Raw genomic sequence first — 26,589 nt, 5'->3', positions numbered from 1 at the left:
TATTATATAAAATTTGCTATTTTGTCCCATTTTGTGAACAAAGAGATCTGAACTCATCCTGATAACGCCTACAGGATCAACTGAAGCACAGTGGAGGACCCTTACAGCCCTCAAACCACAGTGAAGGACACCGCTGGGTCACAACACGCAGATACAGCTGCAGGGAACCATAACCCTTCAATATGGAAGCCCATTTCCGTGCCTGTCAGAAAGAAAGAAAAACGTTCTTAAAATAATAAGAAAATTTCTCAAAACAATGACTTAGAATCTCAAAATATTGACTCAGAATCTCAAAATAATAAGTTAATATTTTGAGAACGTTTCTCATTATTTTTTGAGATACTAAGTCATTATTTAGAGAAAGTTTCTCTGTTGTGTCTGCCAGGTGCGGAAATGATGCCTTATTGATTCATACACATCTGGAAACAGATCGATCATCTGTGAACATCTGGTTGAACATGACGTGACGCTGCAGCGCTCTGCCTCCTCGTGGGCGGGTCCCGCCAGCTTTACAGGAAACGTGATCAAACCAGGAAGTAGAAAGTTTCTTTGGAGATTTGTTTTTTGTGTATGTTCAAAGTTTAACTCGGTTAAAGACCGGATAAACTCGGCGTTCAAAGAACACCGGGGCTGAAAGCTGCCTACGAAGTCTGAGGTAGGTAGTTTTAGTCTGAAGCGCTTTTCCTGCGTGAAAATACAAGCAGGGAAACGTGCGCGTTTGTTTGTTTGTTTCTGCACCGTAATAACAACGAGGAAGACACCATCATGTCACCGTGTTATCTGCGGGATTCTAGAGCATAAACTAGACATGACATGAGTCAAATGATGTTTCTTTATTATTACAACTGGGGTAAAAGCAACATAAAGCTCACAATCACAATTAAGTTTGGGAGGTTGTACATTGTAAATGGAGATTTACATCCCATGCTTATTTTCCTAATTAATCAATCATTCTGTTGATCATTCATTATTTCATCTTTTTTTCCCTCCAGTTTCTAAATGTGAGAAAATCATGAGAAATGGCCAAAAAAGACCAAACAGTCCAGAACCCAACATGTTCAGTTTATAATGAGAGACACTATTCAGATCTGTACTTTGAGAGTAATGCTAACACAGCATCGATCATAAACACATGCTAAAGTTTCCCAGTCGCTCTGTAACGTACCACATTGTATTCATGTTTTAACACAGTAATGTTAGCGTGCCAACCTGCTGAAAGACCAGCTGAGCCTGCACCATCCTAAAATATCCACTAGACAGACAATCAAACTCTTCTGATGGCAACAAGTCGTTCTTCTCTAATGCCGGCCTCGGGTCAAACTTAACGTTGGTTTTTAATCCAAGTATTCCTGTTTTGTATGACTGAAGTGTATTCTTGTTTTGGGTGTAGGACCAGCGGAGGAGGAGGCCATGAATCGAGTCCCCCTGCAGCAGCAGCAGAGCTGTGGGTCCTGGGAGCTGAAGGAGCGGCTGGGTACTGGAGGCTTCGGGAATGTCACACGTTGGCAAAACAAGGTTTATGCACCTTTAACGTTACACCTGTTATCGTCCCTGTGATTCTATGACGATAGGACACACCAGTAGACTAAATGACTGTAAGGAAATGCAGAAGTCTAAAGAACAGACTATTGCATCAACGTGAAATGTGTGAGCAACAAGCAGTCATGCATTATGAGAAGTTCACACATGAAAACCACCCTGCACGTTTTTTTTTTTGTGAATAGTATGGCAGGAGACCAGGATGCTGTCTTCCATGCGCACCAATAGAAATGTCGTCTATCGTAATGATGTCACTCCTAGTCACAGGATGAGAGCATTGTAGAGTTGCATCTGGACACGAGGGAATACGTACACGCCCGCTTAGTGGGCCTTCCTCTTCCTCTCTATAAGACTGAGTTGTATTACTCACTTTCAAGGCAAACTTAGACCTGCCTTGTGCCAGGTAGCAACGTCATGTAGATGGCTTGTCTTACCAAGTGTATACATGTAATTGGCAGTCAAAGTATTTCATAACACTTAATGTCAAATACAATCACCTAACATAACATAAACTATGTTACATCAGTGAGATAAAGGGACATGGTTTACAGGCTTATTGTGACACACAACTGTTCCTTATGATCATGAAATAAGGCTGAAAATAAGTTTTCCCATTTCAAGGTCTCTTTTTATCTCGAAAGTGCTAAATATTCAATCTTATGCAAAAAATCTCACCAAGTGGAACGCTTTGTATTCATCGTTCTTTTTAACTTTAAATGTTTTTAACAGGCATTTTTTTCCAATGTACAAATGATGGAAGGTCAGAAACTATACCAATCTAAAAGATTGTCACATAAACAGGCAACGTTGCTGAATGAGACTCGCTTGTTTCCAAAGATTTCACATGTATAATTTGCTGCACATTTACATTTACATTTACATTTAGGTCATTTAGCAGACGCTTTTGTCCAAAGCGACTTACAATAAGTACATTTGTCAAAAGAAGAAAACAAGGAAACCACAACAAATCATTGCCGATAAAGTAAGAGCCAAAAATAGAACAAGTGTTAGGTCCTCATCTGAGTAAACTAGTAGTTCAAGAGCAACAGTGCTACGATCAGAGTGCTATAGGTAAGGGTGTTTTTTTTTTTTTATGGGGGGGGGGGGGGGGGGGGGGGGGTCATGCTAGTCGAGGTGAAGTCTGAACAGGTGAGTCTTGAGCCTTTTTCGGAAAATGGCAAATGACTCAGCTGTCCTGACATTAGTCGGGAGTTCGTTCCACCACTGAGGCGCCAGAACAGAGAAGAGTCTGGACTTTGCTGAGCGACATTTGTTTGATTTCAGCGATGGTGGTACCAGCCGGCCAGCTGAAGTAGAGGAGCGAAGTGCTCGCTTCGGGGCATGAGGTTTGACCAGTGTTTGAAGGTAGATGGGTGCCGTTCCATTTATGGCCCTGAAGGCCAGTGTCATCGTCTTGAATTGGATGCGTGCTGCAACAGGGAGCCAGTGGAGGTCACGGAGGAGGGGGGTCACATGGGAGAATTTGGGAAGATTGAAGATAAGACGTGCTGCAGCGTTCTGGATACGCTGCAATGGTTTAATCGCAGAGGCCGGGAGTCCAGCCAGGAGAGAGTTGCAGTAGTCAAGGCGGGAGATGACCAGTGCTTGGACCAAGAGTTGCGTTGCATCCTTTGTGAGAAGGGTCCGAATCCTGCGGATGTTGTAGAGGGCAAATCTGCAGGATCGGGCCACAGCAGTGATGTTGGGGGTGCAGGATAGTTGGTCATCGAGGATTACACCCAGGTTCCTCGCAGTTGACGACGGCAATACTGTGATGCCCTCGACAGTGACCGACAGGTCCATGCGAGGGCAGTCTTTCCCTGGGATGAAGAGGAGTTCGGTTTTATTCAGGTTAAGCTTGAGGTGATGTGCAGTTGTCCAGACAGAGATGTCAGCCAGACAGTCCGAGATGCGAGTTGCAATGTGGGTGTCAGAGGACGGGGGAAAAGAGAGGAACAGCTGGGTGTCATCTGCGTAGCAATGGTAGGAGAATCCATGCGATGTGATAACAGAACCTAGTGATCTGGTGTATAGTGAGAACAGAAGCGGTCCTAATACTGAGCCTTGAGGGACACCCGTGTCCAGAGAACAGGGTTTGGACATAGAGCCATTCCATGTGACCTGAAAGGTGCGATTTGTCAGGTATGATGTAAACCAGGCGAGAGCAGAGTCAGTTATGCCAAGTTCAGCCAGAGTGGAGAGGAGGATTTGGTGATTGACTGTGTCAAACGCAGCAGATAGGTTGAGGAGAACGAGAACGGAGGAGTGGGACGAGGCTCTGGCGTCTCGCAGGGACTCGGTCACTGTGAGAAGGGCCGTCTCAGTGGAGTGAAATGCAGAGTAAAGATCGTCATTTGATTTAATTCGACTGCTATTTCCAGTAATGAAGGAAGTCACGTTCCGGAGTAAATGATGTGTTGTTTAGCTGTCCAATCACCGCCAAGAGTTGCTGGTCGGTGGGAGGCGAGGGTTTAGGAGGTAGTGGTCCTCAACTGAAGAGGGCACTGCCGCTGCTGCCATGATGACTAAACTTCCTTCATAGGAAATGTCCTGTCTTCCTGTATTAATGACGATGCAGAGGGATATTATTATCATAACTATACATAGATTAGGTTGTGGGAAGCAGGGTGGGTGCCTTTTCCTCGATGATGCCATGAGAAACGGGCAGTGAGATGTGTTGCTCATTTTGACATTTGATTACCAAATACCTTACCATATGGCTCCCTGGACAGAAATACAGTTTTTAAAGCCAAATTTGTAGCTAAAGTATATCATTTTGTATTTGAGCTGTTTAAAAAGTTATTTACACATGTCCACTGCTAGCATCCGTAACATGCATTTTAAATGTTCGCCATTCGATAAGTGGCTGGTAGATGATGGAAAAGGATATCAACAGAGCTGCAAAGACTGGTTGAAGAATTGTTTAGTCAATCGAGAGAAAATTTATTTGCAACTATTAATAATTATTTAAGCCAAGATTCTCAAATGTGAATATTTAATAAGTTTCCTCGTCTGGACGTTACAGCAAATTAAATACAGCTCTGACTTTTAGACTGTTTATCAGACGAAGAGAAAACATCTCGATGGAATTGTGATGGACAGTTTTCACTGATTTTTTATTTTTTTTAACGTGTGTGTGTGTGTGTGTGTGTGTGTGTGTGTGTGTGTGTGTGTGTGTGCGTGTGCGCGTGTGCGTGTGCGTGTGTGTGTGTGTGGTTTCAGGACACTGAGGAACAAATCGCTATAAAGCAGTGTCGCCAGGAGCTGAGCGAGAGAAACAAAGAGAGATGGTGTCTGGAGATCCAGATCATGAAGAGGTCAGTTTCATGCTCACATGAATCAACCGATCCAGCCAATCAGAGCCCCAGCAGCTTTCCTGGGTCTCCCTCAAACACCAGTCGTGGCCGGACACACAGCTTTATTGTTTTCTTCCCAGATGCCAACTATTGTTTTTCTTGGCACCCATTAGACTGAAGTCTGTACTGGACACCAGGACACACTCCAGCCAATGTCCCTGTGCTATAAACAGAATATGTGGGACTATTTGCTATATTAGTACAACATTTACTACAATAATAACACTATAAACTAGATTTTAACACGGTAGTGCAATCAGGATTAAGTAACCAAGCAAGACCCGCCCCACCGTCCATGTTAAGATCATAGTCACATCTTTATTTCAAATAGTTAAGATGGTTAGTGAGAAGTTAAACAGGTTTTTCTCTTGAATCAATCTTGTTCTGTAACATGCAGGAAGTGAGAAAAAAAAACAGATTCCACAGAATTTTTGTTTGTTTTTTGTTTGACTGCGGCTCCTTGACTAAGCTTGTCTGTCTGTTTACAAGTGATCTGGGGTGTCTTTTCCCGCAGTGATGCATCTCGGCGTCAAATAACATTTAACTCGGCTGGAGAAATTGGTGATTTCCCCCTGATTGTTTTTCCCGTCAGAACTCTTTCATGAGTCGCCCTATAGCTCTTTGTGGCAGGGGGGAGGAGTTTGGGTTTGACGTGCCGTGACTCACCAGCAGCACAATCCATGACAGGCGGTGTTCTTATGAATTTAACATTTGGCTTTTATGCATCCATCTGTCCCATAAGTTTTCTCAAAATACAAAAAAACTACACTTTGCACACTGAAATACGGGACATTAAATCATTAGAACAGCATTGGCGTTGAGTTATTTTGGTCTGTTGGTGGTTATTTCTGACGGGATAATGTGCCACCTCCTCGTTTTTGCTTTGCTTCACTGTGTATTTCATTTAAGTGCGCGTTGGCGTCGCCTATTAGCAGTTCCAGTTTGGGTGTCGGGTCACTGGAGTTGAATGGCAGCTCATGGGGGTTTTACTTTTTTTCTTTTTTTTCTTTTTTTTTGTGAGGTGTGTGTGTGTTTTGTCATTTGCTGGTGCTAACAGGAGCATATAACAATTTCTTTCCTCGTCCCAGTTTAACAAGCGTGTTGTTTTTCAGACAGACTTGGTCGCGACCGCAACCCTCCTGTGCACCCACGCTCAGCCCCGTGGAAAAACCATAGGGCATATTATTAGAGCTACTTAACACAGATATATACGCATGCTCATATAAAAAAAACTCACTTTCACAATGTTTTTGAATTATGGTGTGTTTATAGGGCTTGTATTGCATTCGCTTTGCTTAATGTCTTAGTCAAAACCAAGAAGAAAACAAAAGAAATGCATCCCACAGTCTTGCTTGGGTTCATTACTCCGTCCCACTCCGACTCTTTTTCTATCCGCACCCCCAAAAATGTGTTGTGTGTAAGCTGAAGCATAATTGAGACCATATTTGTGTGTGTTCACTAATTAGCCCGATGCTATAAGTAATGACAGATAATAACTTAACAACAGCTTATTATTCTAGTGATGACAATCGTATATACATCATTTATATCTCCTGCTTTTTTATTGCACGTTGTATGATGATATGGCTAGTCTTTTTCCATGTACATCTATTATTGGTTTGAGTTTGTTATCTTTATGTTTCTCCTTTGTTTTTTCAAAGAGGGCTTGACCTTGTGAGATCAGATACACATTGTTTCAGTTATGAAACAGGGAAGAATGAGGAACAGAGCAGGTTTAAAGAGCAGAGGGAGTGAAGGCTTAACTGATAGAAAGGTTTGCATGTCGTGAAAGTAGGCTGTTTTAGAATCATTTCTGAGACACAGCGATGGAGGAGGAATAAAAAAAACATCCTATTGTGTTGCTTCATTAAATGTAGATTGGTCGTACCCAGTTGGTCAGATAACAAGGTCAATTTTAGAAGTAAATGTCACCATGCCCTCACAAAACACATTGTTGGCCTCAAGAACTTGTGTGTGATAATTCTGATTATTTCACAGAAATGTCTCATAAGATAATTTTGGACATTGCTTCATTTTAATGAATCAAAAGTCAAAAAACGTTGGGGAACCCAGAGTCTAGAATTCTATATTTTTCTGCAATTATTGTTTATCGTCACATCAATTTCAACACCTGTTTCAAGTTATGAATGTCTAACATGGCAGCGCTTGGAAGAGTTGTGGAAGTTTATATCTCAGTAATACATTGTACTGACGGATATCTCTCGTTTTTACGCCCACAGGTTGGATCACCTTAACGTCGTTGCATCCAGAGAGGTCCCTGAGGGAATGGAGAAAATGATCACCACCAATGATCTGCCGCTGCTGGCGGTGGAGTACTGTCAAGGAGGAGATCTGAGAAAGGTAGAAGTCTGTTGTATGTCTGTGAGAGTGTCCCATAGACATTAAGGTCAAAATGTTGAATCATAGTAAATTGACGAGGAGCGGTAATCATATGTGGTGATGATTCATACAAAAGTCCGACAAAAAAATGTATTGTATCACTGAGTCTAAGATGCTCACTCATAATTATGTCTGATGTGTTTGAACCGACAATCATGCAGTTGTTTGCACTCCTTTTGTGGGTGAAATCTGGAGCCGTTTTTTAATCTGAAACTAACCGAGGGTGCAGCCTGAGGCCTTTGGCAACGTTGGCACCAGGCAGCTGGTAGAGGAGGAAAATGCCAACGTCACAAACCGCAGTGTCATAAAAATTTCAAAAGCATCCCAGATGGCCAAGAACTAAGCAGTCGACTCTTTTTGCGGGCTCTGCCGCAAGTTTCCAGCAGGAGGGAACACTTTAATTGTATTGTTTGAAGTACAGCAAATCAAAGGATTAACAACTAAAGTGCTGATTTTTCAATTTGCTTAACTTCTCTTTTAGTTTAAAATGGCGACCAGAAAAAGCTTTTATTCATCTGTTAGAATAAGTTGATACTCGGGTTCTTTTTTTTTTTTTAACTTTTTTATTTGACACATACAAACAAACGTACATAAATTTAACAAACACCAAGGAGATGTATTTTGTATAAAGTTACACTTGCTTGAGATTCTTGAAACTGAAAGTCTTTTCTTATACTCGGGTTCTTTTTAAGCTTGAATCTGAGCCTTTTCAAAAAGAAGAGAGAAAATGGATGTTTTATAGAAGAGCAGAAAGTTTTCAAACATCAATAAAGAAGAGCGATTGTTATGTGACTCACTGTTTCACGTGTCAGTGTTTGTACTCTACAGTATCTGAACCTCTTGGAGAACTGCGGCGGAATGAGGGAGGGCTCCGTTCTGATTCTGTTATCTGACATCTGTGAGTATCCCGCTCAATCCCCGGCTTCACTGTTACCATTACAGCACTTTAAATGTATGACGGTGACATATTGATTGTTTGATCGTGAGTGAGTGAGCTGGCAAAGTGATTAGTTTCCTGTAATATGGAGGTAATGTCCGGGTGACCAGTATTGTGATGTCATCAGTGACCAAAAAAAACACCAACCTCTTAGTCACCATGGCAACAGTATACACTGAGACTGAGGTTTACGTCAACCATCTCACACACACACACACACACACACACACACACACAAACTCCCTTTCCTGTACCCCACTGGCGAACATTTCCTGTTAATGACTGATCCCCTTTAAACTGCTTCTCGAGTGAGAGTAAAGACAAAGGCATGCACTAGCAAACCCAAACACACTCATATACACATCCACACCCAAACACACGCACACACACACACACACACACACACATACACATCCACACACATATACATACACACTCCCAGGCAGTCAGGTGACCAAAGGTTTACAACGTAGAGTTCCTCTTGGTTGAACCCTCTCTGCCAGCTCACACATTAGTCACCCTTCGGTGCATTAGATAAAGTTACGTTATAGTTTCAGCTGTAAATTGAGACAAAACCTCTTAGACTTCAGCTCCTGCTGATTAAAGGCTACAGAATGATTCTGATCCTTTAAGGATCTTGTTAAAGAGTTGCCACCAGGCTGAAAAGCAGCATTTTACTGCCCTCTCTGGTTGAACTTGTCATGGCCCATTTCACATCTGATCATTACCCAACCTGCATACTCGACAGTGATGTCAGTGTCCTGGAGTCCCCCTCAACATCACTGCAGTCGGGTGACAAAATAAACCACCAGCGGTCAGTTAAAACAAGATTTTTAGAGGGTGTTCATTTACTTAAATCTTGTTTCTGCTTCCTCTTTCTGAACTTCTTACCTTGTGAAGTAGAAGTGAACTCCAGAGCACAGTTCTGATGACATCCAGAAGTACTATTTATGTAACAAAAAGGCCTAATTTGCCTCAAGTGATGTCAGTTGACCGTTGGGGCTGAAGAACAAGAAAATACTTTCTTTTTTTAAGCAGGGTGAAGGTAGAAAGAAGTTAGATCTGTAGCCCGCTCCTCATCTCTGCTTGAGGCTACGTTAGCCACCACTAGCATAAGACACACGAATCTCCCACCAAACTGACACGATCAAGTTGCATCGTGGGTAATGTAGGCACAAGGTTTTAACACGATAGTAGAATGTGTGACATAAAAAAGACGATATTCGCTGCATCCATTTTGGTTATTTCCTTTTTAAACTGTCCGTCGCGAGCCACGCCAATTGCGCTAATATGAGCGGATACAATTTATTGGTTGAGCTCTAGTTTACATGCCGCATTAAACCATTTCATATGAGAGCGAGCCAGAAACCTTCACAGAATAACTTGCATCTGCTTCTTGTCGTTTTCTTTGTCTTCCTCCCTTCAGCGTCGGCTCTGACCTACCTCCACAAGAAGAGGATCATCCACAGAGATCTGAAACCAGAAAACATCGTGCTGCAGCAGGGAGAGAAGAGAGTGAGTTAAAGACCCTGTGAACCATCTCGTCGTGACAAATACACCCAAACCACAACAAAGAGAAAATATACAGTAAAGGCTTTTGTCCTTTTTGTGGGTTATAAGTGCAGGAAACTCGCCTCTCGCACGTTAACATGTTTACCCTCGCCAGTGGAGCACAGCGTTGCCGCACTGAATATTTAATGTGGAAACCCTGCATGCTTTAGCGAGGAACTTTTGGCATTGACTCACTACTACTTTCCCCCCTGGGCCTCCCTTTATTTTGTTCTTCGTGTCCTCTGGCCTGTAGTAGGACACTGGGAAACAAAGCATGCTATATAAATGAGGCCAGACATATTAAAGAGGTTTTATTCATGTTAATGCCCACTGCTTAGTGTTTATTGATATTGAACCAATTAAACTTTAGCTCCTCTAAGTTTATAGTTTTGCATGGACACTTGAACTTTTCATGGCATATCATAGAAATAGTAAATCCAACATACAGACTCTTTTGAGGTGGTGGGGGTCAAGACAAGAGAGGTTGTACACAAATGGACAGAAAAGCGTTAAAAGTTGCTTTCTGCTCGTGTATTCCTTAAACCCTCCGGATTTAAAAGAATAGTTAGACATTTTGGGAAATGCTTTCTGGAGTTTTTAATGAGAAGATACCATTTTCATATCTGTCCATTAAATAGAGTATAGGGTCAGCAGCTGGTTAGCTGAGCTTTGCAGGAGAGAAACAGGTGTAACAGTTGGCCTGGCTGTCAATCAGCAACAAAATCAGCCCACTGGTAGCTTATAAAGCTCACAGATTAACAGGTTATATCTTCTTTCCTTAATGCCTAATAAAATACAGATGTTCTGATATCATTTTTTTCTTCCTGATTCTGATTCCCATATCTTACTTGCGTGTTGGCCGATACCATGTACCAACACCACTGCAGTAAAATAAATATTTAAACAGGTTGAAATTCGCACTCAAATATCTTTTTTATTTTGCTGTAAAAACGTCTTCTAACAAATGTTTATTTAATTTTCTGGCCAAAAAAAACAAAATTTTGAATTGAATTACATTTGAATTGGGCTGCAGTATTTCCGATACTGGTATCAGTATTGGAGCAACTTTATATGAACACCAAAGTATAAAAGCAATAATTTGCTGTTCAATGGGGGATATGCTGAACTATATAACACTGCCAGGAAGCAAATAAGGATATTGCCAAATTGTGGCAGTATTCCTTTAAAGGGGGAGTTCACCCCAAAATCAAAAATCGAGGTGAAGTCTGAACAGGTGAGTCTTGAGCCTTTTTCGGAAGATGGCAAATGACTCTGCTGTCCTGACATTGGTCGAGAGTTTATGTGGTACTTTGAGCATCACAAGCCAAGTGTCATATAGTCCCATTATTTGAGACTATATGACACTAGATATTTAGATAGATATTGCTACGGTCGATATCTCCAAAACTAGACAACTCACACCAAAACAATCTATCCTGTAGGATAACATTTTACTGAAAACATTTTTTTTCTTTGCTCTCTCCCCTAATCTTAGATGATCCACAAGATTATAGATCTTGGCTATGCTAAAGAGTTGGACCAGAGCAGTCTTTGCACCTCATTTGTGGGAACACTTCAGTACTTGGTAAGTTATGAAAAGTGGTCACGTTTTCCACACAATCTTCTAACCTTAATTCTGGACGATAACAGCTGAGCTTGTTTTCCTTCTGTCTCCAAGGCTCCAGAGCTCATTGAGAGACAGAAGTACACATTCACCGTGGACTACTGGAGCTTCGGGACTTTGGTGTTCGAGTGTATCACAGGATTTCGCCCTTTCTTACCAACCTGGCAACCCGTTCCTTGGTAGGACCAGCTTTCCGAAAAATCGCTATATTTGAACCAAGTTGGGGATTTTTTAAAAAGAAATCATGAAGTCATCATCACAAATGTCATCATGCAGAAAGTGTAGTCATGTTTTCCCGAAACTAGTTTGAGGTTGATGCATGTCAAAATTTCCAACATTTCTCCCTTTTCAAATCTATTTTTTTTTTTGCTTTTGCACTCGCTTTGCACCTCCGTGACGACAGTCTAGCTTTTGCAATGTTTTTGAAAGTTAGGCAAGGAGAAGAAACATTATTGTTACACGAGAGGATTGTAACACTCGGTGAATATATAAATAACCGCGGGTTGCCAATACAAAGAATTGCAGGATATGTGGGTTGTGCCAACGTCAATGCCCCTCGTGCCTCACTAATACGATGAACAAAAGTTATGAAACCCCACTGGGGTCTGGCTACATAGAAGAAAAATACTCCCTATTATTGCAGGTTCAGTTCTTTGCACGTACTGTATCTGGCTGTGTTTGCAGGAATTCACCATGATCAAATTATGAAATGGGGAAAAAAACCATTTGTACACTCACAAAAACTACGTAAAGCTTTAGGGCTTTTCTGTCATATAATCCGCCTGTATCCTTTTCAGGCACAACAAACTGAGGCTGAAGCAGGACGATGATATAGTAGTCTATGAGGACCTCTCAGGGGAAGTCCGCTTCTCCAAACATCTGCCTCAGCCCAACAACCTTAACAGGTGATTTCTATCTGTGACAAACATAAAAAAAACCTTCAAATTCAAAAATTCAAGACTGTTATCATCTCGTTGTAACGCGCTGGTGTTTGACAGTCTGTTGTTGGAGAGACTTGAGAGGTGGCTGAAGCTGATGTTAAAGTGGGCTCCTCAGGAGAGAGGCAAAGACTGCAACGGTACACCCACAGACTGCTTCTCCGAGCTGGATCTCATTCTGCAGCTCAAGGTCAATTGAGTAATTCATTATTTTATTATTTCACTTTATGTTGTTTCCCCCGATGCAAACATATTTTCGTTGTTTTGTTGAACGCTACCTGAATATCACTGGTCTGATGATTGTGACGTTTTTTTCTGAGGCCCAAAGTGCTGCACAAGCGTTTCAACTTGATGGAATCAGAAGGGATTGTGCACTTTTTTCCTAGTTCTCTTTGCCGTTTTCTGCAACGTGCTTCTCTTTTCCCTTAGCTGGTTCATGTACTCAACATGATTTCTGCTAAAATCCTGACGTACCCCGTCTCGGAGGAAGAGACTGTGGCAGACCTGCAGCTGAGGATAGAGAAAGACACCAGCATCCCTGCAGCCAATCAGGAGCTGCTGTTGGAGGCGGGCTTAGCCTTGGAGCCTCATGGACTGGCCACGCAGTGCGCCATTAATTACGCGGTAATATCTAACACAAAACGCACAATGCCTTCACAGCTGGTAGCACAATGTAATAATGGGTGGTATTAAAGTATGAAATATTGTTTTTTATCCGTGTCTGTAGGAGATAGACGGGCGACGGACGGACTTGCCTCTGGTCTTCCTGTTTGATCGTTCCTCTTGCAGTTATGAACCTCAGTTTGCTCCTCGGACCCTTCCAGAAAACATCCGCTTCGTCCGTGAGTACACAGTACATTAATCACCCTCTGGATTCATGATAAAGATCACTTACAGGTAGAACGATAATGGAATCTTTGTATGTATATATGAACCTCAAACCTCGTTTTATGCCTGAATTTACAACCCTGTTTTTAAACCTACAAACTAATAAATAATGTGCGATATGCTTTGCGCTCGTCTTACTCTGTGTTCGTCTCCCTGTCGTCCTTTGTCTTTCTCCTAGAAACCGACCCTACACGCCTTCTGGCTTACAGCCTTCTGAGGAGGACTTGCGGCCAGGCGTGGCACACCATCCGCTCCCTGAAGGAAGACTGGCAAAGACTGCAGCAGGGGCAGAAGGCTGCCATGTAGGAAATACACAAATACACACTCAAACTCCCATGTCCAGCATACACGTGCATTAACTGTTTCATGTCTTTTCTTTCTTTCAGCATGAGCCTGCTGAGACACAACTCTTCACTGTCCAAACAGAAGAACGAGATGGTGTCCATGCACCAGAGACTCATGGCCAAGCTGGACTTCTTCACCACCAGCCTTCACATAGACATGGACAAATACCAGGAGCAGACAGCCACCGGGATCGGTACTGTGTTACAAAAACACCTTGGTAGATTGAAGGAAGCTTACACTACAGCTGACGAAACAAAGTTTAATCTTCTATCTTTAGAGCTTAATTTGGTGGCAAGCGCCACTTGTAAGTCTAACACTGACAAAAAAAATGTTTACATTTTCCAGCGTCAGAGAAACTCCTGGGCGTGTGGAGGGAGATGGAGCAGACTGCTGTCAGCTGTGGTCAGGTAGAGTTGAGTGTGTTTTTGTGGGTGTGCTTGTGTGCGTGGAGGATTCACATTTGATTTAAAAAGACCAATACCCACGTTCGGGTGTTCTGGTGTCTAGGCCAAGGTGAGTGAACTGGAGGAGGAGATGATGCTGCTGCAGCCAGACATAGTGGATGTGCAAAGACAGCCGTGGAGGAGCGGCGAGGCCCTGGACACACTGTAAGTCTGAACCAAACTGAACTGCAAAAAGAAAAACAATAAAAACGACTGCTTTCCGATCTTGAACCCTGCTCTCCATTTCCCCTCTTTGTTCCTCAGTGAAGGAAAGGCCATGGAGCTGTTCCGCAGACTCAGAGAGAAGCCCAGAGGTGTGGACGCCATGCATGTGTTCATGTGTGCTCGTTTCAGTGTTTCCGTGTGAAAATTAACCCGGCTTTACTTTTCCTTCCCCTGCTCAGACCAGAGGTGCTCAGGGGACAGTCAGGAGGTGGTGCGCCTGGTGGTTCAGGCGGTGCAGTTCTACGAGCGGAAGCTCCGAGACTTCTACACACACCTCAGGTGCTCAAACACGAAATGAATCTCAGATCACATAGAAAACGGGGCTTGTTTTGCAGCAAAGAACAATCAACCTAATGCCATTGTTTGTGGGGAAAACAAAAGTGGTTTGGGGGCCTGAATGAGTCCTGAGCAGCACCGTCCTTGTGTTGTGTTGTCCACTGTTACTGTATAAAAGTGAAGCAAGGGATTGCCAGAAATACTTGCGTAATGTGACCGTAATGTGATGCCTAAGTGTAAGGTGACATATTTGCAACACTTAATCAAGGGCTTGCAGGTTTTTATAAAGAAGTGTAAAAAGTCACAACCTTTTCTTAATGAAAGATTTCCTTTTTTTAACATGTTATGTCTTTTATAAATGATGGCCCTGGATGTTCATATTGTTCAGATAATTGTAACCTAGTTATAATACTGAATCTAATATGAAAGGCCAGCGTTGTTTTGTTGGTTTTACTGATAAGAGGAAAGAGATGAGAGTCTGTTAATTCTGCCTAAATGGAGTATATAATGTAATTTAGAAAGCATAGATAGTAGATAATAATCACAATCTCATAGATAGGGCCTCAGAAGTGGGTCCTCTTAGAACACCATCCATTCTACATTCCTGTTCACTTCTTTTCTTTTTCTGCATCTGTATTGGTCCACTGAGGTGTTTGTGTTCCCTGCAGTAAGACGGCGGTTTGCCGTCAGCGTGTGATGGAGCTGCTGCCGAAGGTGGAGGGCGTCATCCAGAGGATGGCTGAGAGTGAGCAGGTCCTGATGAGTCTGCAGGAGAAACGACAGAGGGAGCTGTGGAACCTCCTCAAAGTCGCCTGTGTGAGGATACATGATATACCAAGTATACCAAGATATAGGTAGCCCCAAATAATCATCATAGAATAGCAGCAGGGGTGTAGAGGTTTCACTTAAAGTAGAGATGAATTGCCTTTTTATCCCTTTTAGATCATATCTTCAGTCACCGATATATGCAAAAAAAAAAAAAAAATTCTTTGGATTTTAATATCAAATACAGTCATATTTTCATCTTGTAAAAATGAAATATGAAGTGTGCATACATAAGCTAGTACCAACCAATTCAATAATATAATATCCATCCATCCATCCATCAATCTGCAACATTAATCCATAAGGGAGTGTGGAGCCACAGCACATTTTAGCGACCTAATCAAATGCAAAGGATTTGATATAAATCCCTCTTGTAACCTCATCGCTCCAATGTTCCGCTTCACTGCAGGATTTTGTCACAGTTCAGAAGCTGAAGACGCTCTAACTTCCGTTTCACTGGGACTTTAATTCTCAGTTTATATCTCCTCCAACACTCACCAAGGATCATCTTGTCTTGTGCAGAGTAAAGTTCGCAGCCCGGTGAGCGGGAGTCCTGATGTATTACGAACCCCCTCTTCAGTGCCGCCTCTGCTGACCCCCAGACACAGCTTACAGCAGTTGTGAGTGCACCCACACACACACGTACACACTGGGATCTAAAGCATGAGTCAAACACTCATTTTTGCTCTTCTACAAACTCACTGCTTTGATTTTGCTGTCATACACTCTTCGCCGCTCTTCATCATCACCAGAACCAGAAGCCACAATTACATTTCCTGCATATACGCTGATAAACCGCCATTGAAATAATGGGTACGTCTGTGTGAATCACTTTGGGTGTGTCCGCAGTGACGAATCTCTGGTGGAGGAGAGCAGGACGTTCGAGAGTCGACTCCAGAGTTTGCTGCATGACACCATCCAGGAGTCCGAGAGCAGTATGGAGGTACACACACGTCACACGCCCTTCTGTCAGCTCGCAGGCTGGTCGTGAGTCCAAGCAGCCTGCATTCCTTTCATGTGTTACGACCTTTTTTTTTTTTTTTTTTTTGTCCTAGGTGTTGAGGGAGTGGACTTGGCTGGGTAGCGGTCAGAATTTCTCCAGCGACCTCTCCTGAATGGTGTTTTAGTTCTCTGCTTACATGTGGCGCTCTACTGCCTTCGTGTGGATGGGATGTCAAAGTACACCCGGATGTGGTTGTAGTCGCTCTGGCTGAAAATGTGAATGGCGTGGTAGCTGCTGGCACACATTTGCTTAATGAGATTTAGGAGTGAACCGAATCACGACTCCTGTCTGATGTTGCAAAACAGGAAAACGAACGCCAACCTGGATCAGCGGAATGTATTAACAGGGATCTTATTTATTTACCCATTTGTCATTTTAACAAAACAAATCATTTTTGGGAGGGTGAAATCGCACTTCATAACGCACAGATCAACCGATTCATCGTTATCATAGATCGAATGAGATGATCATAACATACCGACCGTTTATAATTAAAATTCCTGCAGTGTTACATTTTGAGGAGAGGCTTGCATGCAGTAAACTTCTAACTTTTATCCTCAAATTTAACAATATGTAAAATATCGCTCTTGCTTTTAAAACTATTTTAGGTACATTTGATCCACCGTGCTTGGTGGACTTTTATCAGGAAACTACGTTCTATATTTTAAGATTTGTGTACATTTTTCCCCAGTTAAAAAAAGAAGATTGAACTGTGTTGTGTACCTAAATGTAAATATTTATCCACTTTTATGCATTTCTTACTGGACCAGTATTTTCATTGCAAATCTTATTTAGTAAGACAATCATTGAATTACACGTTTCTAACTGTAAAATTACTTTTGTGTTTTTTGAATGACTGTATGAATGTGATTACCCACTGATAATTATATGTAGAGTGGACACAATAACAGGAACACCTGTAGAATATGGTGCAGTCAGGTATCCCTGCAGTGAATACAAGTGCTGTGAAGCTTGTAATGTTAAATCCATGCTGAGACTGTTTATGGCCATAGTCAACAACAATTGAAACATATATTTAGTTTTTTTTAAACATGTACTTGTTTTGCTGAAACAATGCAAATGCAAACATGTAAGGATTGTGGAAAAACTTGTGTAAACTGCTACAAAAATAACTAAATCATAACGTTTACCACTATTATATTTGAATGTATTCCAGATACAATCCCAACTATTAGACATAGTCCTTGTTGTGTTTAGATCCTGTAAAGTGATGAACAATGATACACATGTCAAGTGTCTGACAATCATGTGACACCCTCTCTGCATCTTGAATATAATATTTGGCTTTACTGTATGTTATGTACCTTCGCTTTATCTACATGTATACATTTCAAACAAAAATGTAAATAATAAAGCCACACATCATAGTGTTGAATAGTCTTTATTCCATTAATTCAATAAAATCAGTTTGAGGTCCTAATTGTTGACTACATGTCTTATACAAAGCACAACACAGATAAAGTGAAATGTAGTGGTAAAGGTTGAACAGGTTTAGGCCACACAAACAAAGAGGAGACACTGAGTCTCAAACTGCCATCGGCACTTTACCAAACAGGACCTGATGTATCGACGTAGAGGCATCTGAAGGTTCACAGTTTAGAACTGTGTTACTGAGGTCAAATGGTGGAATCCAAGTCAGCCCATTCAATCTGAGAAGAAGTCTTTGTCATTCTCTGCATAATTCTCTCCAGCTTTTTATTGCATCCGTTATGTGACAATGCAAAGTCAACAAAAAAAAGTCTCTCTAGCCTTAAAAACATGCAACAAAACCACAACATCCCCAAACAAACATCCTCTAATAATCGCATTGTCTAAAACCCAGAGTGTATCTGAACAAAAAAAAACAACCTGACCACACCAGTCCAAATAACAAAGTGCTTCAAAAAAAATATTCCGGACGGGAAACGCTCTATTTAAAGCACTTTGTCTGGTCATAAGCAGCACATTATTAGGAGAACAGGGGTTCTGCATGAACTGCCTGCTCACGTTTAAAGGTTGGTTGTGTGTGAGGTGAAGTACTGAAGGTCCTGGAGGCCGCTTGGGGTTTCAGGGATAAGGCCAACGAATGTGTGCATCTGTGTGTCGGACTCAAAGCGGACCTTTGCTGTGTTTTCACATTTGGGCTCTTTAATTATTCTCCTGCGTTGCTTTCTTCCTCTCTTCTCCTCCGTCCTCCCACTGAATCTTTTACGCCTCCAGCTCGAACGCCAGGCCCACTTTGTGTCCTCCGCCGTTCACGTTCTTCCCATCAATCAGACCTGAGAGGGTGAGCTTCACTCCTGCAGGGAGGACAGTCCGATTATGCATCAAGTAGCCACATGTATGCTCTGTGTATCGTTATGGAAAAGGAGTAAAATCAGCTAACCTGGCCGGAGGGTTTTTGTGTATCCAACTCCAATGAGGCAGGCGTTGTTAACTTTGGCCTGTGAGGAGAAAACACAACATCGTGGACGGGTGAGATAACCATTAACAAAGCATTAAGAGTAGATACTGTAGCCAGGATATAGGATGCAGTTACATAATTACCACTAGCAGTCTAGCAGGTCGACGTGTTTGGATTTTAGTGAAATATATAACCTTTGAATGGGTCATCATTATCGTTAATCTCCCCTCTAATGTGAATGACTTTGATGAACCAGTGTCTTTCTTGTCTTTGTCTTCAGTTCCTATTAGAATACGTTAACTTGCTAAACTAAGATGGTGAAACACAGAGATCCTAGCATGGCTGTAGACTCTTGATTTTCCCCTCTTTTCTCACAAATTGGAATATATTATAATTCCTTACACACTGCTTATCACTGCTAGGCCCTAGTGTTGAGATTTTTTATAATTTCATGTGTTCATGATGATTTGAAGGCAGTCCTTACAGACAGGGAGGCATCTTTATCCAGCTGATATTTGGATCCAATTCCAAAGCGTGTGTTGTTGCTGCCAGCTGTCCAGGCCAGGTGGACCGCCGTCTCCAGGTTGCTGTTCACCTTTTGGTAAATGGAGCCGGCAAACTCTGTACCGTCATTCCTGAAACACAGACCACAGACACAAAAGAGTGGATCTCAGTCATCCTGGGGAAACGTCTCAGCGCTGCCCCTTATCCGATCCTCTTTACTGCCAGGCGCTGACTTACACGCTGGTGTGAAGCTGGAAGTCACCAGCCTTGTGCCCGAGGGCAAAGTTGTTCTGGGTCAGTGTCGATTTGGCCGTGTCGAAAGCCATCTGGTAGCCCGCCAACCAGCCCTCGTAGCCCAGCACTGCAGCCGCGTGGATGGTGGGACCGGACATGTCGAAGTCCAGGTCGCACCCGACATTTACGAAGTCCCGTTTGTAGGCCGTCTTCAGTTTGGCACTCTTCTTTCTGCAGAAGTAATAAAAAGGAAAGAAAATTCATTATCATCATTCAGATAGTGATAATATATTTATAATGCACATCTGTATTGATAAACTTGTTGTTCTTACCCAGTGTTGGGCACAAACGATGCGTCCAGACCAAGCTTCGAACCCTTAACCAGCTAGAAACAGACAACCGTGAGCCAATATTCCATGTGAAAGTGAATCTATTGTTTCAATGTTGTTAAATAGGCTAGTTAAGTAAACACATATTCCTGAAGTACTTAAAAATGACATGATGTGCTGTTAGTTTGACTCCACCTGGTCCTCCATGGTGATTTCGGTGGTGAGAGTATTGTCTGTGTTCCATTTCTGGTTGAAGTTGAGGCCCAGCTCATTCACTTTGTACTTGGTCTCGAGGTGGCCTCCCGATTTCCCCGTGTCGGTGTTGTTGGAGCCGGAGGTAGCGAACTCCTGCGGGACAAAGAGGGATGAAGTGATGATCGGAGGAGGTGAAAATGAAAAATGAGGTGGGGAGGTAAGCAGAGAGGCACGTTGCCACATTTAGCGCTCAACTACAGAATCTAGAGGGAGAAGGGGAGACATAAGCATAGCTGCTCTGCTTCTTCTCTGCCACACAATCCCTCCTGGTTATTTAAAAGAACTACACATCTTTAAGATGGATAAAAGAGTTGGGAAACTGAAAATATAGGTGGGACTGTGAGGGAGAGAGGTTGTGTTTGCGAGCTCCGTGGTAACGGCTGCAGCATTTGGGGGTAAGGGTGTCGCTTTGACCCCTGCGAGGAAACACTTGGCAGAAAGCCTGAATGCATCGCAAACGCTTGCACCCTGCAGAGCACCTGCGTGTCCATCGCTATATCACCATCACATTACTTATGCACACGCACTCTCTCTTACCATCTGACGGGAACATCCACAGAAGAAGCAGAAAAGAGAGAAAAGAGAGCAAGTTAGGGAACAGTTGGCATGCTCGCCGGGAAAATGAAAAGCGGCGCGTTCAGACCCAGGGGGAACACTTTTACAATTTGGGTGGAGTTTCGCGACATGTGGTGAAACTGTGTGTTGTCCTCGTTGCGGTTTTACCATGGCAACGGGTTTATAGCAACACATACACACAACATGTCTGGAGCAAACTAAACACTGAAGCGGAGCACGTTTCCCTCCGTCGTGATACAACACGTTAGAGGCCGAATAGTAAGGTGTAAACTCAGTGCTAATCTGCTGACTGTGTAGGTTACGAGCAAATGTCAGGCAGCAAACGCACTCCGACGTGAAGTTCTGTGAGCCGTTTGGTCCGAGCGCTGAGAGAGGGGCCTGAACACCACACTGAAACACATCAGGCTCACAGAGACAAACAGTAGTACTTACAACACCACTTTGGGACTTGGTTTTAACATCCAGCTTGAGAACTCCATATCCTGGGAAACAAAGGAAATGAGGGAATTAAAAATGTTTTTAAAAAGACAGAGGAGTGGAAAAATAACATTACATCCTTGTGCTGCACAGCGTGGCTCTAAAGCAGCAGCTGCAGCAAAAATAAACAGCGTTCATTCAAAGGGACACGGGGCAAACACAATGTTCTCTAACGTCAGTCTTGCTTCGGCACAGCTTCATCCAAAACAGTTGAAACAAAACGACAACATCATGTCAGGAGCATGTCTATTTGAGAATCTGTTACCGAAGCCCTTGTTGAAGATGTCTTTCGCAGATTTCCCCAAGTCAGAGTACGTAGGAGGGACAGCCATTGTGCCTGGGGAAACAGATGCACATTATTAAAAAAATCAAATACAAACTTCACTGCATTAATCTGTCTAAATGCATAGTCAAAGAGAAACTGCAGCAATAATGCACTTTCATGAAGTTGGAGGACACATAAGAGACAGATTTTTACACATAAAAAACAGGTCGGAAGAAATCCTGGGTGCTGCATTTCCCATAATGCAACTTGATAATGTCTTTCATTCCCTACCTCGTAAACGGCCACATCATTCATAGTCCTCCAGTTTGTGAACTTCATATGTGAAATTGGTGGAATGTCCCCTTAAATCAAAATGCTACAGATCACTGCAAAGTGAAAACCTCTAGCAAACACATGGAGCTCTGAAGCCTTATGGAAGATAAGCAACGCGTCGCTGAAAGCACTTCTGAGAGCATTAACACGCACAAAAGCATCACAGATAGCGTTCTCTACCAAATATTTATTTGCAGACGTCATCAGTATGCATGATATTTGTCTCTGCTGGGAGACCCTCACCATCTGGGTGATCCACAGCTTCTCTCCTCCCCCTCCATCTTCCGTGGGAACCCTATTGATTGCCTGGCAGCAGTCCATTCGCAAGCTGCGGATGTTGTTAAACTAATGTGTCTGATTCTCTCGGAGGAAGGGAATTGAAATGTACAGGAGGTTTTTAAAAAGATCACGCATCCATCCAACAGAGGCGTTTTTCTGCAAGCCTTTGTGCTGTCTTTTAAAAACACTATGCTTGTGTAAGAAAAGGTATGTATGATGAAATATGCAAGCCAATGCAGTAGAGCTAACCTCGGGGGTAGGAGGTTTGGTTAGTCAGCAGCTGTGAGTCCAACACACCACTGCACTGCACTGGGTTTCACACAGTCATCAGGGTCCCCTGGGTCTGTGTGTGTGGTGCACTCTATGCGTGTGTGAAGAAGACATTTTTTGACAGGGTGACTTTTTCCAGGAACGGAGGATTTTGCAGAGGATGGAGACTTTGTTTTGGGTAATGTCACCTCAATGATTGAGCCAGCTCAAAAAATCAAAATGCTGTCAATGCAAGCAAATGGTGGGATTGAAAAAGGGAAACAGGTGAAAAGAAATCACAGGTTTATGCAGGTCTGGCATCACAAGTTTATTATGTCACCACAGCCAACGCTAGAATCCAGGGACCCTGATGATGCGTCATTCAACTGTGTACATACACACACTCACCAGGTCCCTTGGGACTGTGATGCTGACATGGCACACAGTGGCCTTTGTTCTCTGCCTGCTTGCCTTTTCCTGTCTTGTCCTGCTGCACCTCACTCCCCACGCCTTTCTCTGCCATGTCTCTTTAGAGGAGGGACGCTAGAAAACGTTGGCGAGATGTCCAACACTGGAACAATATGTGGGTTTGTCTGAGAGTGGCTCTGGATATTAGCATGTTTCTGTTAGCATGCAGTCAGAGCTGGTGTCCTTTCTATGCGGAGAACTATTGCATCACATTGGACTGTATGTTCACGGGCCAGCGGATGACGAACGAATGTACTTTGTGCACAACATTTGAACATGATAAGGCATGTGTTCAGCCCTTGTATGGCACAGATATCTGATAAGCTGCAAGAAGGGTAAAAAAAAGAAGACGATCTGGTGAAAAATAGAAGCCTCAAGGGCACAGAAAACACAGTGCATCACATCACACCACTGTCACACATCTGTCCGTAAGTATTACATCGGCAGCACGTTAAAGCGGATGTGATGCAACTTCATGTCAAAGTGTCGTTCACTTCTCACACGTCACCCTATGGGCAAGATGAGCAGAGTTCTACATGCATAGTAATCTATCTACAAATGGTCCTATATAGTATAACATACATAAAATATTCCGTTCATAAACATGCTTAACTAAAAACTTTTAGGCTATTTAATAATCCTGCAATAACTTTTTTTTTTTGACTCCTTGGGCACAGCAGGAAGACAAATTCAGCAGTTACGGGGCAACATTAGCATTAATTTGGAATCTTTGGAGCTGGAGTTTCAGGTCACCTAGTGAATGTAGGTGAGTGTACACTCTCTTTTTAGCTCTGTCTTTGTTCTCTACTGACTCCTGAGGGGAAAAGCTCTCTCTTGCACAGCTGTCATTCTGATTCAAATGTTGCTACTCTTTCCAACTAAGCTGCACTAACTTTGACCAACAAACAAAACAACAAAAACCCTCAAGGGAAATAACCAAATATAATCAAATTTTGTGGTCTGGTATGACCCCATCACTTAAAGTACCAAACTGATTGAGACATTCATATCAAACATAAAGCAAATGTGTGCTTTTTGCTGAACATATGCAAGGCCTAGACTGTCTTTGTCACTGTCTCAGCTCTGTACTCCCCTCACCTCTCACACCATGCCGACCATTTTGACCCTTTCTCTCCTGGCCTTCATCCCCTCCGCAGTCTCAACATGCACACTTCTAAATTTAGCCCAGGTGAACCTAACACTACCACACATGTGACTAGGCCTGAGGTAGCAAAACCACCGCCTGCTGCCCATTCTTAAATGGCCCGTAGCATTATTTTTTAATGAACTGCACTATTGCTATTATCATCATGAGTAAAAACACCTTTGTTTTGGCCTCTTGGCACTGAAACCACATTTATGTTTTCGTCTTTTAAGTGGGCCCTGAGGCCAAGAACAGACATCAATATTTACACACACAACATCATAATATTTGAAGTGGGCACTACTGGGTCATGCACTGTATTAGAGTTTTGAATTGATTTTAATTAAATCAAAGAGCAGCAGTGCAGATTTCTGGCCTAAAATCACTGGTTTTCTTGCTGAGTGACAAGTTGAAAACCATGCATTTATTATAGTTATTACTGTTTAGATTTTTCTGTATGTGGTGCACAAGCAACGAGGTTTGTCCACCCCTGGACTAGGGTTTAGGACGTGTTCTCCTCCAAGTTCAGCCCATTAAATCCCCTAAGTAAACAGATGTATTCGTCTGTATTGTACCTCCACACTGTGTTTCTATACAAACACTCTCCTGTCACCTGCCTTCACACTTTCATGAGCAGCAACCAAGCGACAGCCTCGAATGAGCTCAAAGGTCAAAATGACACCCATATTCAACAGTGGTGTGTGAAGGGAAAACGGCAACCATGGTTATTGTGTTGCCAACAATCAATCACAGAAAAGTCATATCATTAAAACACTGCATCTTTAAAACAGTACAAAATCACGTAATGAAGCCGGTGGTTTCAATGTTTTGATTTAATAAATGTCTAATCAGTCATTGAAACTATTCAAACATGTTAAGCAATAATTTTGACATCCAGTCAAGTTAAAGAACAGCGAGACTGTCGTAGTTTAACGTGAATTATCCTGATAATTGCCCTCATGCTAATGAACATGCTGAACAAACTGAAAACAACTATAAAACTGTGTTAACAGGCAGTTACCCAACAGTGGTCGAAGCTTCAGATAAGGTGAAGTGTGTGTGTGTGTGTGTGTGTGTGTGTGTGTGTGTGTGTGTGTGTGTGTGTGTGTGTGTGTGTGTGTGTGTGTGGCCTATGTAGCAAGTGGAATGTGTGTGTGAGATAAGGTCAAGTGCAGCAGAGTTCCACTAAGACAATTTATAGCTTGAATATACAGAGCATGGAGGCAGTGGTACACCTGTTTACCAGTGTGAATGGGGCTCATCGTGCTGGCTGCAGCATAAACACACGCCTGATTTCACAACTTTTCTTAAAAATAAAATAAAAGGCTTTAATGTCCCTCAATAACAAAGCTTTTACTTTTCCCTCCACGCTGACCACGATGTTTATTTTGCGTAATAAATACTCAGCGTGGGTCACTACTCCTCTATGTCAGCCAATCAGATCGCGTTATGCATCTCCCGTCCGGCAACGGTCCGTCAAAATACGTGTGTAGTGTGTACGCGGCCTTTGTGGGTGTGCTTCTGTCAGCAGGTCCATTGTACACTTCCGTAAGACGTCTGGCGTCTATCGAGTGCATCTTACCATCACCGCAACAGCTACGTTTCAAAAACATATTTAATTATTTAATTATTTATTAGCTTTTAACGTCGTTGCACCGCAAATGGCGAAATATGATACTTTGTTAGTTATTTAATTACATTTACAGAGAACGGGGCCCTCCTCGTGTCCCCTGGCCGTATTACAGTTAAGGAAACATTTAGCAAAACTACCTTTGTGCGGGATTAGTTTTCAGGCAGTTTTACAGTTCACACTAATGCCACATACTGGTCTGAACTGGCATTAAAATCCTGGTATTCCCGCTGCTGCTGCTGCTGCGCACCCACCCCTTCTATTCGCGTGTGTGTGTGTGTGTGTGTGTGTGTGTGTGTGTGTGTGTGTGTGTGTGTGTGACTCATATCTCATTGACCATCAAGCGACCGAATTGTAAACAGTCATGCACAAATAACCCGACATACAGGGAACACGTTTTTTAATTGAACAATTTGCTTAAGTCCGTCCTACCTTTGTTTGTGGTGTGGCGCGTGCGGAGTTTGACGACGCTGTTGGGTGCAGCGGGGACCAGTGAAGGAGACAGCTGGGACAAACGCACTGGGCACGCGCGAGTTAGACCTCAGGCCGAGGGCGGGGCCGTTGTGCAATTGACATTGAGGGGAAAAAATATTTATCAAAGATTATACTGTTCGTTAGCATTTACGGATGCAGAAGATCTTTGGTGCTCAAGAGGTGTTTGGTTTTGGATCTGTCCGATTATTACTCCAATACTCCTATGTCTACATCAACAACTGGATCTACTTGTTCCACAAATAGTCACTTAAACAGTGATTTAAACAGCAGCCTAGCAGAAATATGCTTATAGTATAGTATAGTATAGTATAGTATAGTATAGTATAGTATAGTATAGTATAGTGGGAGGGGTCCAACTGTGGAAATGCTGCATTTATTTTAGTGTAGTGCGGCTCTTACACCACTCGGGGGCAATGACCTCTAGCTAATATACCTTAATAAGAGTTACATTTTTGCCCTGAGGTTACCCTGCCAGGCATGCCCATAGCTCAGAGTGTATACAGTGTAAACCACCTGTAACACACCCCAGCAGTCGAATGGTTATATTTTAATTCAGAGTAAGAATACTTCAGATTACAGCTATAGTTGGGCTTCGGG

General features: G+C 42.7%; 2 protein-coding genes across 6 annotated transcripts; one reads left to right on the top strand and one right to left on the bottom strand.

Moving 5' to 3' along the window:
* The first annotated feature begins 516 nt into the window (after positions 1–516).
* On the top strand, positions 517–17,791 carry ikbkb (inhibitor of nuclear factor kappa B kinase subunit beta). Of its 2 annotated transcripts, none has more exons than XM_084025386.1 (22): positions 517–655; positions 1,391–1,515; positions 4,762–4,856; positions 7,136–7,256; positions 8,124–8,193; positions 9,659–9,747; positions 11,279–11,368; positions 11,462–11,586; positions 12,205–12,312; positions 12,406–12,535; positions 12,775–12,969; positions 13,073–13,187; positions 13,412–13,535; positions 13,620–13,771; positions 13,924–13,985; positions 14,086–14,186; positions 14,286–14,335; positions 14,426–14,525; positions 15,191–15,338; positions 15,870–15,967; positions 16,197–16,290; positions 16,403–17,791. In XM_084025386.1, exons 2-22 carry the CDS (start codon positions 1,411–1,413, stop codon positions 16,460–16,462), a joined length of 2,232 nt encoding a protein of 743 aa, XP_083881512.1. In that variant the 5' UTR covers positions 517–655; positions 1,391–1,410; the 3' UTR covers positions 16,463–17,791. The 2 variants fall into 2 exon arrangements, with proteins under 2 accessions (XP_083881512.1, XP_083881513.1); XM_084025387.1 differs by having other exon boundaries at positions 520–655; positions 1,397–1,515.
* On the bottom strand, positions 17,737–26,031 carry vdac3 (voltage-dependent anion channel 3). Of its 4 annotated transcripts, none has more exons than XM_084025404.1 (10): positions 25,930–26,031; positions 22,664–22,826; positions 21,395–21,466; positions 21,085–21,134; positions 20,017–20,169; positions 19,825–19,877; positions 19,496–19,723; positions 19,239–19,389; positions 18,737–18,794; positions 17,737–18,650 (listed from the first exon to the last, which is right to left on the bottom strand). In XM_084025404.1, the coding sequence occupies exons 2-10, from the start codon at positions 22,776–22,778 to the stop codon at positions 18,559–18,561; spliced, it is 972 nt and encodes a 323-aa protein (XP_083881530.1). In that variant the 5' UTR covers positions 22,779–22,826; positions 25,930–26,031; the 3' UTR covers positions 17,737–18,558. The 4 variants fall into 4 exon arrangements, with proteins under 4 accessions (XP_083881530.1, XP_083881532.1, XP_083881531.1 ...); XM_084025406.1 differs by having other exon boundaries at positions 22,664–22,782; positions 25,930–26,009; XM_084025405.1 differs by having other exon boundaries at positions 22,664–22,798; positions 25,930–25,990.
* Positions 26,032–26,589: the final 558 nt, after the last annotated feature.

The sequence above is a fragment of the Eutrigla gurnardus genome (genome assembly GCF_963514095.1).
Source record: "Eutrigla gurnardus genome assembly, chromosome: 13".
In the NCBI taxonomy this organism is placed as follows: Eukaryota; Metazoa; Chordata; class Actinopteri; order Perciformes; family Triglidae; genus Eutrigla; species Eutrigla gurnardus.
This window is presented reverse-complemented; position numbering and strand designations above follow the sequence as displayed.